This window comes from Saccoglossus kowalevskii, chromosome 15 (genome assembly GCF_978046115.1).
Source record: "Saccoglossus kowalevskii chromosome 15, keSacKowa6.1, whole genome shotgun sequence".
NCBI classification, from domain to species: domain Eukaryota; kingdom Metazoa; phylum Hemichordata; class Enteropneusta; family Harrimaniidae; genus Saccoglossus; species Saccoglossus kowalevskii.
The window spans coordinates 7,155,682-7,172,222 of record NC_140655.1 but is presented as its reverse complement, the minus strand read 5'-3'; the positions used below and the strand labels follow the sequence as shown (position 1 = coordinate 7,172,222).

At 36.3% G+C, this 16,541-nt stretch overlaps 1 protein-coding gene across 3 annotated transcripts in view; it reads left to right on the top strand.

Annotated features, from left to right (window-relative positions):
- The window catches only part of LOC102808981 (uncharacterized), a 48,227-nt gene that overhangs the window by 24,274 nt on the left and 7,412 nt on the right, over positions 1 to 16,541 (top strand). For all 3 annotated transcript variants that reach the window (XM_085508677.1, XM_085508676.1, XM_085508675.1), the window contains exons 3-6: positions 2,503 to 2,589; positions 3,060 to 3,163; positions 4,496 to 4,651; positions 5,926 to 16,492. In XM_085508677.1, the coding sequence (XP_085364803.1) occupies positions 2,511 to 2,589; positions 3,060 to 3,163; positions 4,496 to 4,651; positions 5,926 to 16,492 (10,906 nt within the window). In that variant the 5' untranslated portion in view covers positions 2,503 to 2,510. The remainder of the gene's footprint in view (positions 1 to 2,502; positions 2,590 to 3,059; positions 3,164 to 4,495; positions 4,652 to 5,925; positions 16,493 to 16,541) is intronic.

The following is a 16,541-nucleotide window of genomic DNA, read 5'->3' as shown; positions in this document are numbered from 1 at the left end:
ATCTTTTAACCAATCTGTCTAACTTTTCTGTTATATATATATATAATCCATAGTTGTGTGTTGGAGCTCTTATTGTCCATGTCTATTCATTTCATTCAGTATGCAAATTTGTTATTTCTTTAACCAAATGACAATGTTATTGGATTGATGTGTATAAATAATTTATTAACAATCATTTGATAATATTTGAAATTAACAATATTAATCAGATATTACATACTGAATCCAAAATCAATTAGGTTCCTGTGTCAGCCATCGTGAGATTATTAACAATTTCATCAAAATTATTTATTATAACTACAATCAATCATTGAAACTTATTAGTCTTCTAAAAATTTATTTTAATCGTCTGTAAAACAACAATGAAATTCATAGAGTTAAAAATTGTACAGTGTTAGTTCTTCTATGATTTCACAATTCATACTTTCACTAGCTTTCCTGCACATTCAATAGATATATTAATTAACTCAAGTTTAACCAATCATTGGACATATTGATTTAGAATCATGTTTTATATCTATGATAATTCAAAAGGTTAGTAAGGAAGCAGCATGTTGACTGGCTTAATTTAGCTTAAAACAGCTTAACAAAATATTTCTGATACAGTGTCACTCTGCCATTGCAAATCCTATTCAGGGCATACTAAGTGAGAAATTCAATTTAATTTCTACCCCTCACTCACTGCATGGCATACTTGAACTTTTTGAGTCTGCATTCTTTCAAACCCTTGCCCACCCAACCTGTATTTGAACATTTTTTAACAAACTTAGTTTATTCCCCACCCTTATAAACCCTTACCCATCCTGTATCGTGACACTTTTGTAACAAAAATAGGTTTATTATAGTTCAACTATTACAAACCCTTGTCCACCAATCATGTATTGAGGCTCTTTGTAACAAATTTATTGAGTCCCCATCATTGTAAACCCTTGCTTACCCACCCTGTAATTGGACATTTTTTAACAAACTTATTATAGTCCAACTCTTGCAAACCCTTCTCCACCCATCCATCCTGTATTGGGGCTCTTTGTAACAAACCTAATTAGTCCCCATCCTTGTAAACCCTTGCCCACCCACCCTGTATTTGGGTACTTTATAACAAACTTATTATAGTTCCCACTTTTGCAAACCCTTTTCCATCCATCCTGTATTGGGGCTCTTTGTAACAAACTTATTGAGTCCCCATCCTTGTAAACCCTTGCCCACCCACCCTGTATTTGGGTACTTTATAACAAACTTATTTTAGTCCCACTCTTGCAAACCCTTCTCCACCCATCCAGTATTGGGGCTCTTTGTAACAAATTTATTGAGTCCCCATCCTTGTAAACCCTTGCCCACCCACCCTGAATTTGGGTACTTTATAACAAACTTATTATAGTCCCACTCTTGCAAACCATTGTCCACCAACCCTGTATTGGGCTCTTTGTAACAAACTTATTTAGTCCCCATCCTTGTAGACCCTTGTCCACTCATCCTGTATTGGGGTACTTTATAACAAACTTGGTTTAGTCCTCACCCTTATAAACCTTACCTACCCCATATTGGGACACTTTGTAACAAACATTAAGCTTATTATAGACCCCAACCTTGGAAACCTGTGTGCACCCATCCTGTATTGTGGCACTTTATAACAAATTTATTATAATCCCCACCATGGTAAACACTTACCTATCCATTCTGTATTGGGATACTTTGTAACACACTTATTTAGTTCCCATTCTTGTAAACCCTTGCCTACGCAATCTGAATTTGGGCACTTTGTAACACGCTTACTCTATTCCCCACCCTTGTAAACTCTGGCCCACCTATACTATATTGTGGCACTCATAACTAACCTGTTTTAGTCTCCATTATTGTGAACCCTAGCCCAACCAACCTTTTTATCAGGCACTTTGTAACTAACCTATTTTAGAGTCCAACCATGTAAACCCTTGGCCACCCATCCTGGTTGGGGGAACTTAGTAGAAAACTTATTATAGTTCCCACCTTTGTAAATCCTTGTATTTAATTGGGACATTTTGTATTAAACATAATTTAGTTCCCATCATTGTGAACTATTGCCAAGCTACACTGTATTTGAACAGTTAAAAAAAAGAGTTTTAGCCCCCACCATTGTAAATCCTTGTCTACCCACCATGTATTAATGCACTTTATAACAAACTTACTTGGTTCCCACCCGTGTAAATCCTCGCTCATCAACCCTCTATGAGGACACTTTGCAACAAACATGTTTTAGTCACCATCCGTCTAAACCTTTGCCCACCCAACCTGTATTAGGGCACTTTGTAACAAACCTGTTTCAGTCCCACCCTTGTAAACTATGGCCCGCCCACCCTGTACTGGGGCACTCAGTATCAACACATTTATTATTGTCTGCTTCCCCCTGTAACCCTAGTCAACCCACCACCCACTGCAAGCAAAATAGAAAAAGATAACACTTTGTTAAAGAACAATGCATGTTATTAATAACCACATTGCATGTCTTGTTGTTATTGTTTGTAGTGTTCATAATGGAGATAGTGCCACCATACATGACTGTCCCTCCCTATTGTGAACTAAAACCATCAAGTGTAGAGTTCAATAAAATTGGTAAGTTTATCTATCTGATATAAATGTATTTGGGTTCTTTTTAAGTAATCATTGTAATGTTCCCACAAGTAAGTGATGATTGATTCCCAGTGATGAGTTTTCATGTACTCATTTTTTCCCATCAATAATAAGCTTCCCTGATGTGTGATCTCAGGGTGGCTATTGTAGAAAAATTATTTAACTTGTCAAAAACGAAATGTGGTTGTGAAAGCACTAGTGTCCTTGTGCTGCATCATGTTCAGTATGAATCTCATAACACATCATTGCATGTTAATCTTGTTTACAAAATGTGCAACTCATTTTGGTTGCTTTTATTAAAATAAAATTTGAAAAAACTACACAAATACAAAGTTATCCATAAAACTTGTTATGCATGAATCACAATATTGCTTAAATACACATTCTGCAGTAGTTTAATTATTTAAATATATTTACCATACATTTTTAAAATAAGCTGCTTTGTTTTTTAGGTATATGGGCAAAACATTTTATCAAAGCAGATAGTCGCTTTGGACCATATGAAGGAGTTAAGAAGAAACTGACGGAAAAATCTGATTCGTACTATTCATGGGAGGTAAGTCATTTCAAAAGTTTTCCACATTCACCTATATTTTGGCATTTATGAAAATCATATACTTAGCTCCAATTGTTGTACATGAATGTACCAGGCTGCTAATTGCTGCCACATCATCAAACATTGAGGTAAAACCATTGAACAAACATTCCAAACTGAGAAAACATGTTAAGGATTATTTCAGCTGAAAGCAGAGACTGATAATTTTACCTCTGTGTATCCAGCTGTGCATCAACAACAGTTTGTATCTCAGACTTACATCGATTGGTAATGTTTAAATTTACTCATACATGTGCATATGTGTCCTATAGTGTAATTCTTTTGAGATCAGATACAAAATAGCTGATGATGGTGGTCATTCTGTTTTAATGATTTAAATGACTGGACCAATCATGTAAAAGATGTCATTTATCTTGGGATACATATTCATCTAAACATTAGTTCACATTTCATTTCATTCACGATGAGTATGTGACAGTCATTCCAGTGCTAAATATCCATAAAAAACAAGGATTTATGCCATTCCAGAATCTGATCCTAGTTATGTATGGACAGATTTGGTTCAAACTCAGTATATACATTTTGTTTATAAAATTGGATCCAAGATGTCCACCAGATAGACAAATCTACATCTACCTTGGCCAATCATACTCAATTAAATCATGTCATACATTATGCACATCCATTTGTAAAAATGCATCAAAATCAACTTCATGTGGATTAAGTTATATGAAGCATTGTATTTTGTTTTACCAATCTGCCGAAAAATTACTCATTATTGGCCATTACTATTTTCTCAAATCTGTGCATAAAACAAGGCATTTGCATGTCATTTTAAACTGCATCTGGTGTGTTTGTGCAAATGAATTGAATAGTTTTGGGTATAATAATTCCCCATGCTGCATACTTATAACTAAATTTAGCATCACTTTGTTGCACAACTAATTGCTCAAGTGATTTGATATTGAGTTCAAACAGACTGTTGTTGCAGTTAAATGTTGAATAGAAGTTTGCAATTATAATAAGAGTTTGTTCAAATGCATAGGTATGCGTCAACTGCTTATTGAGTTGAATGTGTGGATAACAAGTATGATTTATTCTTCATACATAATAATATGCTATTTTGTATATTTAGCGAAATTATTCATAATAATTAGAAATAGTACTGGCAATTACAAAGAAAAACAAAGTTTTTTTTAAACATTTTTTTACAATGATATAAATGTCATGGCAAAGTTGGCGGATATACTTTGTACTTCACACGTTATTTTAAAGCAATAACAAATAGTCTTTGCATTGAGTTGGCGATTGAAGACTTGTTGAATCTTTCAGATAAAGGGGCCATCAGGAAGGCGGTTATTCTGTATAGATGCATCCGATCCTAGGACATCTAATTGGCTGAGATATATTAGAGGTGCCCGTTATTATGAAGAACAAAACATGGTGGCAGTCCAACACAACAAACAGATTTTCTACAAAACAATTAAGGTAAATTTTGACAATGATTTTGCTAGTTTCATTGAAATATCCCTGTCAGTGTAGTGGTTTTTGACACTTAGCTTTATAGTATACAACACATTTGATGGTAGACCAAAGTAACTGGAAGATTTTTATAAAAAAACACATTAAACATAAAATTGCTATAATGCCGTTTCGAAAGGTAGGTATGACTCACAATTGCATAAATGAAACGCATCAAGATAGACAGCAGTGACATTCAATATACATGTCTCCAATTATGGACAGTGGTATATTTGTTTAAGGTAGAGATGCAGGTTTGTGGGCACTTGGGAGTGAATTTGTTTTTTCTTTTTATTGTCCAAACAATCTTAGCTATAAGCTGTTAAAATTTTGTAGAATTGTGAATAATGGAACAGACTCAAAAACGACTTTAAAATGTAGATAACAGGTGCAAACATTCTCTCTTTTGAATGCTTAGCAAGATTTAGCAAGGCTGTACATAAATAATCAAAAAGAAACATGGTAAAAAAAAGAAATGATGGGATCTCCATAATATGCACTATATTTAACTTTTAATATAACGATTATACATTTAAATTTGGAACTGTTACAGCCGTTTTAAATGTGAGCATTAGCAAACTTCTTACTGTGAATTGTTATGCAAATTAGCAATTATCTCAGCTTCTTTTTAGTCCACATCAAAGAACTAGCTCCTGGACGCTTTGACCTTTTGTTTTGAAATTTCCACAAATGATTGACAATGTGTTTATCTTCAAAACGCCGTCGGGGCATTGTTTTGGGTTACAGCAACAGTGTTACAGCAATCGTACAGACAACAAGCCTGCGTGTTAATTTATGCAAAAACTTGAAGTAGTGATATTTGAGCTGCTGCCCTGCAAAATTGATAACTGGTAGACAGGTTTCAAGACGGCACTTTCTTCATAGTAAACAGATGTACCCATAAACCAATTTTGACAGGAAACAGAAGCATGGCTTAGAAGCTAATTTTTTTTAAATCATTTTTGACCAAAAAAGCACATTTTTGTGTATATTTCAAACTACAGTGTCCATACAAAAATACTAACACAATTTTTAAATTCATACAATAAGCTTTCCGAAAATATATAGTTTTACTGGACAAGGGAGGTCATCTTGGTTTCCTAATTAACTAATTGAAATACCTGTCACGTAAACTGCATCTCTACCTTAATACTTAAAAATTGAAATCAACACATTGTAGCTATCATCCTGAATTAGGAATACATTTATTTAACACTGATCTGATGTATTTCGTTGAGCAGGACATCAGTCCAAATGAAGAATTATTATGTTGGTATAATATCCCAGTGGAATATACAGAGTATGAAGAAGTAGATAAAATAGAAAGTTCTACAGTTGAAAAAACCACATCACATATCGGCAGCAAACCAACAACAGATCTACCCAGGAAAAGAGGCAGACCACCAAGCAGGAAACGAAATAGGAATAACAAAGCGCTCAACACAACAGACAAAACTGACAATTCACCTGAAAAGGATTGTCCGAGAAAGAGAGGGAGAACATACACTCATGAGAAATATACGTTGAACAATATGAGAGAATGTGTAAATAAAGAAACTCAATTAGATCAAATGTCCACTGTTTGGAGAGATGCAGATTTGAAGCAGCCATTGAAAGAACAATTTGCTGAAACATGTCAGGACGTAATAAACACAGAGTCTAGCATATCAAAGAAACTGACTGGGCAAAGCTCTTTCACAGATAAGGTTGGAAAGAACATATCAGTTCCCTGTAATGGAACATCAGACAAAGTGAATGACTTGCCTAGGAAGGCTGGACTAAAGATCCTGGCGGAAACAAACTCTGATTCCAATACAGGTACTAATGATTCAAAACCTGACAACCACAAAGGCTGTAATGCGATGGAATTACCCAATGCAGATACTCAGGGTACTCTAGATAAGCCAAATAAAGACAGTCTTGAATACAATTCAGAGATCGTGCTAGAGAGAGAAGATACAAACAAAGTCGTTGGGCAGGTGGGAATTCTCCAACCTGTGACTTGTGAAGTAGAACGTTTGGAGACAACTAATATCAACAGTAATTTAGACGTTTTTAATACCCCAACAAAGGGGAAAAAGCAGGCAACTGAGCAAAACGAAAAGGTTTTGCAAGAAGAGCAAGAGAAGACCAAAGATGAAACAGTGAGTGTTGCATACAATGCAGATGATAGTCTAACAGAGGCCAATACAAATAAAGACAGTCCTGCATACAATTCAGGGAAACTGCTAGAGAGAGAAGATACAGATAAAGTCATTGGGCAGGTGGGAATTCTCCAACCTGTGACTTGTGAAGTAGAACGTTTGGAGACAACTAATATCAACAGTAATTTAGACGTTTTTAATACCCCAATAAATGGGGAAAAGCAGGCAACTGAGCAAACCGAAAAGGTTTTGCAAGAAGAGCAAGAAAATATCAAAGATGGAACAACGAGTAATGCATACAATGCTGATTATAGTTTAACAGAGGCCAATACAAATAAAGATAGTCTTGAAAACAATTCAGGGATAGTGCTAGAGAGGGGAGATACTGACAAAGTCATTGGGCAGGAGGGAATTCTCCAACCAGTGACTTGTGGAGTAGAACGTTTGGAGACAACGAATATCAACAGTAATTTAGACGTTTTTAATACCCCAATAAATGGGAAAAAGCAGGCAACTGAGCAAAACGAAATAGTTTCGCAAGAAGAGCAAGAGAAGACCAAAGATGAAACAATGAACTTTGCAACAGATACTAAGACAATTAATGACAGTCCTGAATACAATTCAGGGATAGTGCTAGAGAGAGAAGATACAGACAGCGTCACTGGGCAAGTGGGAATTCCCCAACCTGTGACTTGTGAAGTAGAACGTTTGGAGACAACGAATATCAACAGTAATTTAGACGTTTTTAATACCCCAACAAATGGGAAAAAGCAGGCAACTGAAAAAAAGGAAAAGGTTTTGCAAGAAGAGCAAGAAAAGATAAAAAATGGAGCAGTGAATGTTGCATACAATGCTGATGATAGTATAACAAAGGCCAAGACAAATAAAGACAGTTCTGAATACAATTCAGGGATAGTGCTAGAGAGGGAAGATACTGACAAAGTCATTGGGCAGGTGAGAATTCTCCAACCTGTGACTTGTGAAGTAGAATGTATGGAGACAACGAATATCAACAGTGATGTTGACGTTTTTAAAACCCCAATAAATGAGAAAAAGCAGGCAACTGAGGAAATGGTTTTGCAAGAAGAACAAGAGAAGATCAAAAATGGATCAATGAACGTTGCAACAGAGACTAAGACAAATAAAAACAGTTCTGAATACAATTCAGGGATAGTGCTAGAGAGAGAAGATACATACAAAGACATTGGGCATGTGGGAATTCTCCAACCTGTGCCTTGTGAAGTAGAACGTATGGAGTCAACGAATATCAACAGTAATTTAGACGTTTTTAATACCCCAATAAATGGGAAAAAGCAGGCAACTGAGCAAAACGAAATAGTTTTGCAAGAAGAGCAAGAGAAGACCAAAGATGAAACAATGAACTTTGCAACAGATACTAAGACAATTAATGACAGTCCTGAATACAATTCAGGGATAGTGCTAGAGAGAGAAGATACAGACAGCGTCACTGGGCAAGTGGGAATTCCCCAACCTGTGACTTGTGAAGTAGAACGTTTGGAGACAACGAATATCAACAGTAATTTAGACGTTTTTAATACCCCAACAAATGGGAAAAAGCAGGCAACTGAAAAAAAGGAAAAGGTTTTGCAAGAAGAGCAAGAAAAGATAAAAAATGGAGCAGTGAATGTTGCATACAATGCTGATGAAAGTATAACAAAGGCCAAGACAAATAAAGACAGTTCTGAATACAATTCAGGGATAGTGCTAGAGAGGGAAGATACTGACAAAGTCATTGGGCAGGTGAGAATTCTCCAACCCGTGACTTGTGAAGTAGAATGTATGGAGACAACGAATATCAACAGTGATGTTGATGTTTTTAAAACCCCAATAAATGAGAAAAAGCAGGCAACTGAGGAAATGGTTTTGCAAGAAGAACAAGAGAAGATCAAAAATGAATCAATGAACGTTGCAACAGAGACTAAGACAAATAAAAACAGTTCTGAATATAATTCAGAGATAGTGCTAGAGAAAGAAGATACATACAAAGACATTGGGCATGTGGGAATTCTCCAACCTGTGCCTTGTGAAGTAGAACGTATGGAGTCAACGAATATCAACAGTAATCTTGACGTTTTTAATACCCCAACAAATGGGAAAAAGCAGGCAACTGAAAAAAAGGAAAAGGTTTTGCAAGAAGAGCAAGAAAAGATAAAAAATGGAGCAGTGAATGTTGCATACAATGCTGATGATAGTATAACAAAGGCCAAGACAAATAAAGACAGTTCTGAATACAATTCAGGGATAGTGCTAGAGAGGGAAGATACTGACAAAGTCATTGGGCAGGTGAGAATTCTCCAACCTGTGACTTGTGAAGTAGAATGTATGGAGACAACGAATATCAACAGTGATGTTGACGTTTTTAAAACCCCAATAAATGAGAAAAAGCAGGCAACTGAGGAAATGGTTTTGCAAGAAGAACAAGAGAAGATCAAAAATGGATCAATGAACGTTGCAACAGAGACTAAGACAAATAAAAACAGTTCTGAATACAATTCAGGGATAGTGCTAGAGAGAGAAGATACATACAAAGACATTGGGCATGTGGGAATTCTCCAACCTGTGCCTTGTGAAGTAGAACGTATGGAGTCAACGAATATCAACAGTAATTTAGACGTTTTTAATACCCCAATAAATGGGAAAAAGCAGGCAACTGAGCAAAACGAAATAGTTTTGCAAGAAGAGCAAGAGAAGACCAAAGATGAAACAATGAACTTTGCAACAGATACTAAGACAATTAATGACAGTCCTGAATACAATTCAGGGATAGTGCTAGAGAGAGAAGATACAGACAGCGTCACTGGGCAAGTGGGAATTCCCCAACCTGTGACTTGTGAAGTAGAACGTTTGGAGACAACGAATATCAACAGTAATTTAGACGTTTTTAATACCCCAACAAATGGGAAAAAGCAGGCAACTGAAAAAAAGGAAAAGGTTTTGCAAGAAGAGCAAGAAAAGATAAAAAATGGAGCAGTGAATGTTGCATACAATGCTGATGAAAGTATAACAAAGGCCAAGACAAATAAAGACAGTTCTGAATACAATTCAGGGATAGTGCTAGAGAGGGAAGATACTGACAAAGTCATTGGGCAGGTGAGAATTCTCCAACCCGTGACTTGTGAAGTAGAATGTATGGAGACAACGAATATCAACAGTGATGTTGATGTTTTTAAAACCCCAATAAATGAGAAAAAGCAGGCAACTGAGGAAATGGTTTTGCAAGAAGAACAAGAGAAGATCAAAAATGAATCAATGAACGTTGCAACAGAGACTAAGACAAATAAAAACAGTTCTGAATATAATTCAGAGATAGTGCTAGAGAAAGAAGATACATACAAAGACATTGGGCATGTGGGAATTCTCCAACCTGTGCCTTGTGAAGTAGAACGTATGGAGTCAACGAATATCAACAGTAATCTTGACGTTTTTAATACCCCAACAAATGGGAAAAAGCAGGCAACTGAAAAAAAGGAAAAGGTTTTGCAAGAAGAGCAAGAAAAGATAAAAAATGGAGCAGTGAATGTTGCATACAATGCTGATGATAGTATAACAAAGGCCAAGACAAATAAAGACAGTTCTGAATACAATTCAGGGATAGTGCTAGAGAGAGAAGATACTGACAAAGTCATTGGGCAGGTGAGAATTCTCCAACCTGTGACTTGTGAAGTAGAATGTATGGAGACAACGAATATCAACAGTGATGTTGACGTTTTTAAAACCCCAATAAATGAGAAAAAGCAGGCAACTGAGGAAATGGTTTTGCAAGAAGAACAAGAGAAGATCAAAAATGGATCAATGAACGTTGCAACAGAGACTAAGACAAATAAAAACAGTTCTGAATACAATTCAGGGATAGTGCTAGAGAGAGAAGATACATACAAAGACATTGGGCATGTGGGAATTCTCCAACCTGTGCCCTGTGAAGTAGAACGTATGGAGTCAACGAATATCAACAGTAATCTTGACGTTTTTGAAACTTTAACAAATGGGAAAAAGCTGACAACAGAGGAAAAGGTTCTGCAAGAAGAGCAAGAGAAAATCAAATATGGAACAGTGAATGTTGCATACAATGCTGATGATAGTATAACAGAGGCCAATACAAATAAAGATGGTCCTGAATATAATTCAGGGATAGTGCTCAAGAGAGAAGATACAGACAGGGTCACTGGGCTAGTGGGAATTCTCCAACCTGTGACTAGTGAAGTAGAGCATACAGAGACAAAGAATATCAACAGTAATTGTGACGTTTTTAAAATCCCACAAAATGGGAAAAAGCAGGCAACTGAGAAAAAGGAAAAGGTTTTGCAAGAAGAGCAAGAGAAGACCAAAGGTGGAACAGTGAATGTTCCTTACAATAAAAATGATTGTCTCATAGAGGCCAAGAAAAATAAAGACAGTCCTGAATACAATTCAGGGATAGTGCCAGAGAGGGATGATACAGACAAAGTCATTGGGCAAGTGGGTATTCTCCAACCCGTGACTTGTGAGCCGATGCAAACATTGAATGTCAAAAGGAGTATTGAGGATGCAAAGGGCTGGCAAGAAACCCCGCAAAATAGAAAAAAACAGATTGTCTGGCAAAAGCAAATAAGTTCTGATAAAGTGCAGATGACCAAGAATGGAATACCGAGTCTTGCATACAATGCAAATGGTTGCATGGGGGCGGGGAAGACAGACAAGTCTGTACAGGTGCGAGATGACTTTACAAAAGCAGGAGCATCTCATACTGAACAAGAAGTAAACACTAAAGAACACTTAAATCATTTGGACGAAATGGACATTATGAATTCGAAAAATGCAGTGTGTGTTGGTGATGATACAATTGTGAAACAAGTAATCAGCAATGCCTATAAAGACAATAAACTATCAAATAATCCACAAGGATGTGACAGTACAGTAAAAGAAACAGCATTAAGCGCCATAGTGGTAAAAGAATGTCCAATGGATAAGACTTTAGGGGAAAAAGATATTGTTGAAAGGATATCCACTATTGTTCAAGGTGAACTTAAGCAATACTGTAGTGGTCGTAGCACAACAAAAGTGACAGTCAGAGAACCACAACTAGCTATTGGCAAGTATGAATTAAACAAAGAAGTGACCTCTGTAGGAAAAATGGATCTGGATTATGAGAAAACTGCAGTAAATAAAACTATGCACGTGCCCAAAAGGATATCAACGGGAGTTGGTAATGATGGGGAATTTAACAAAGTTGTCAAAGAAAACCAGCAAAGGACTAATGATAGTTCAGCTATTGATAAACAGGAAAACCAAAAAACAGTGATGGAAACAAAAATGAAACCAACAAACGATGATGACTGTACAAGTGAGAAAAACCACAGTGTAGTTTGTAGTGACAAACACATAATCAGTAACGACCAATCAGTCCATCAACAAAAAAATGAATGTGACAGTCCACATCATATTTCTATCACCAGTATTGAAGGGAGACTAAAGATGAGCATTAAGCCCTCTGATTACACAATTGGAGAAAGAATAGTGAATGTGCAACCACCCCCATTATTAAAAGCAGACAGCCAAAATCAAACACATAATGTTGTGTCCACCTGTATGAAAGAAGGAACTGCAGATAAAGGGGAGCATGAGTCAAACCATACTTTTAGGAGAGTTGTAGAACAATATATACAACAGGCAGATTCACAGAGTGCAGATGAAATTGTACATAGTGAAGGGCGTAAATTGGGGAGTAGTCCACCAGATATCACAGAACAGTTAACATTAGAATATGAACCTTTAGACAAACGTATATGTAAGGAAATGGAAGCTATTGATGGAAAATGCGAGTATGAGTCGAGTAGACCATATCTACTTGAATTATCAGCAGGTATGATCATGGGAGGCAAAAGCAATAATACAGAAGCCCCATACGCGAGGGATGAGGAGGAGATACAGACAACTGAGGAAACAGCAGATAATGATGGTGGTAAATATGAATCAGAAAAAGCAATTAATGTTAGTGAAAACACCATTTTGGAAGAAGCTCCCGAGCCAAAGCAGAATGTAGTGGAGACGAGAGAAGATCCTGACCAAAAACTGAATGATAGTAATGGTGTATTTGACAAAGGATTTGTCTCTATGGAAGTAAAGTTACTAGAAGAAAATATAGAACATGTGGAAAGCACTGAAGAAATATCAAGTGATATTTTATATAAAACAGAAGGTGATGTCATTGACCTGCTACAGCCAATGATTTTGGAAGTTGGAAATTTATTGGCTAAACCAACAAATGACAATATAGACACATCTCAAGTAAGAACAAATCAGAAAACAAATCCTGAATGTGAAACAGAAGTGAGTACTTTCAACTGGTCAAAACTGGAAGGCAGCACATCCGGAGAAAGAACGAAAGAGAAAGTTTCAAAGAGACTGAAGATGTCGGAAGATAGCCATCATAGATTGGAAGATAGTGTGATTGACTGGTCAGAAAAAATCAAAATCAAAACTTCCCATCAGAACGCACCAGATGAAGCAACGCATTGTACATTTCAAATTGATGCTTCTGATGAAAAAAAAGAAGAACTTCCAGAAGAACAAAATATATCAGAAGATGGACAGCCTAAATTGAATTATAGTGTAATTGACCTGTCAACTGTGAAACCTAATGGGGAATATGCACAAAAGGTGAAAGCACAAACAGTGAGTGCAGAAAATCAGATTCCTGGTGAATTATTAGAATGCAATGTACATAAACTGCCAAAATGTATGTTTGAATCGAAAATACTAGTTAACAGCAGTGATGCCAGCATTATGGAAAGTGTTACAGCAAAAGAAATAGGAAAGGACCTTTTAATATGTACTATACTGCCAGATAATAGTGACCCATCTAACTCAGAAGGAAAAACTGTCAAACCATCAAAAATGATAGCTGAAGCGAAAAATGTCAGTGACAAATCTGTAGCAGACAATTGCAGTATGGATATTGAAGCATCAGTGGATATGAAAGATGAGCAGAAAAGTGATATAACCAGTGACATTACATTGAGAGATTTTACAGAACATGCATCTTCAGTGATAGTTCAGATAAATGATGGCAGCAACAATAATTTGGTCAACTCAATTTTGCAGGGTGAGAACATAAATGAATCTAAGAGAAGGACAGTGGAACATATACAGAATAAAGACGAGCTGTCTGAAATTTGCCATCATACAATGTATGTAAGTGCTGTTGACCAATTAGAACCAACAACAGTGACAACAGATAATGAAAATATATTAAATGACACTGTGGAAGTGGATGGCTCTAATAAAAGAGAGGAAGATACAAAAAATAAGAATCAGCTGATGAAAGATGTTGGCGAAAATGCACTAGAGGAAACACAATCCACAACTGAAGTAGAAGAGATTGTTGATGAACCTTCAGGAGACTATAAATTGCAATTGACAAAATATACACCTGACACATCAAAAGAAGTACAGGTAAATGATGAGACCATCAACAAACCAGTAAACAATGGTAAACGTGAGGCAGAGGATAACAAGAATCTGTTGCAAATTAAAGCTGTTGAAGACATCAGTATAGGACTTTCAGAAAGTGAAGACAATTGCAAAATGGAAGTGGGATCATGCAATGAGAAGATAGAAGAGCTGATTACTGCTTCTTATGAAGGTAATTCAAAGGAACTGTCGAACTGCGCATCATCATCAGAGGTGGTACATATGAAAGAGAGTGTGTTGGACAATGACTCATTTGGCAGCATGGATATAGAAACAGTAGAAAAGATAAAGCAATATGGTGTGATTGACCTATCAGTGAATAGCAGTGCTACACTAAATGACACTATGAAAATTGAAACATCAGCAAAAACAAGAGATGAAATGAAGTTTGATGAAACACTACTAGATATTCAGGAGAAATTAGCAAAATATATTTGCGAAGCAACTAATAACAGACAAGAGGAACAGATTACCGACAATTCCTTAGTTCATTCAGTAAACAGAAAAATAGAAGAGAATACAGAAAATCTGAATGTGAATACAAATCATGCACAGATACTTGCATTATGCAAAACAGAGTCCTCACAGACAGCATTACAAGTAAATGGTAGTGACAATACATTGCACAACGACAAATATAAAATAGGGGAAATGTCAGAACATGGCCAATATAAGATGGAAGATTGTGTTGTGGACTTGTCAACAGTACCAGATGCATCAGTAAACATCATCAAAACAACATTTTGTAGTATGGAGGTAAAAACGTCCACAGAACAACCAGAAGATGGCCAACTTATAAAGAGGGACACTGTGATGCTACCAATAGTTGTGAAAGAAGATGGCGAACTTTTAAATAACTCAAGTAATGACAGTATATTAGGTAACCCTCCACAAGTGGTAACAGATAAACTTCATAATTATGTAGATAATGGTAATGATGGTTATAATATTCAGAATGTCAAGAATAACACTGAGTGTTTAAGCAATGAAGCGGCATTTGACAATATGGAAGGACAAATATTGACTACTGATAAAGAGGTGAATAGTGGCCAAGAGCAATTTGAAAGCTTTGTGATAAATCTTTCAAAAAGGGTAGATACAGAAGATGATAATAAATTGGTCGTAGCACCAATTGACAATATAGATGTAGCAACTCCTGGGAGAGGCGAACTAAAACACAATACTGAAAAAATGGCAGAATGTGGTTTGGAAGACACTGTGATAAATCTATCAAAGTGGAGATGCATGGAAGTTAGTGATGGAAAGATTTCAGACAAAGCTACACCTACAATTAAGAATGTAGCATTCATTGAAGCCGAAACAGAGGAGCAGTTACTGGAAACAGTGAAATTGGTAGCAGATGATAAACAGGTTTTGCGGGATAGCATGTTGGATCCATCAAAAAGAAGTATCGATGGAACAGAAATTGTGATTAATTTTTCAAAACAGAAATCTAAACTCCATGCATTGGGAGTGACCAAGGAGAGCAATACAGGTTATTCTGGGCTGTCAAACATGACAACAGAAAATGATAGTGGTGAAGTACAATCATCAAAGAAGAAAACAGAAGTAGAACAAGTAGACCATGGAGTTAAAAGTCTAATCCATACAAGTGAGGCACATGTGCAGATTTCTGAAGATAAGGCAGGTAATGAGGCAGTGAAAAGTGATGATACAGAAGCAATAGGAGAGAATTGTATGGAAAATACAAGTGACAACATTAAAAAGATGTACAATGCTGAACACCCTGATGAGACATTCCACCAAACCAAGACTAGTAGGAGTCATAGTTCTGAACAAAATGTGTTCTCTGGTGAGGATGCTGAAGCTACATCAGAAGATAGTTCAGGCAGGACTTGCCAAGCAACAGTAGATATCAAATCTAAGGATCAACAGAAATCAATTGTCAATGAAGATGTAGGTTTGGATGCAAATGGTATAGAAAGGGTAAAGGTTTGGAACAGAAGTACAACCAACAGTGAGAAACAGGCTCTGTATTTTGACTCAGAAGACATGTATGGTGGACACAGTGTTTCAAGTGATGATATCACTACCCTGACTGAATCCCTGAGGTTATTGAAGACCAATGGGTGCAGTGACATGAGTGGATCAACTATTCCTCAGCCATGTAAGGATGATAACATATATGGTTTCAACAGAAAGAATAAAGTAAAGTTAACATCTTTCAGCAAAGGTAAATCATGAATCATTATAAAAATGTGTTTGTTTTGAACGGAAAGTTC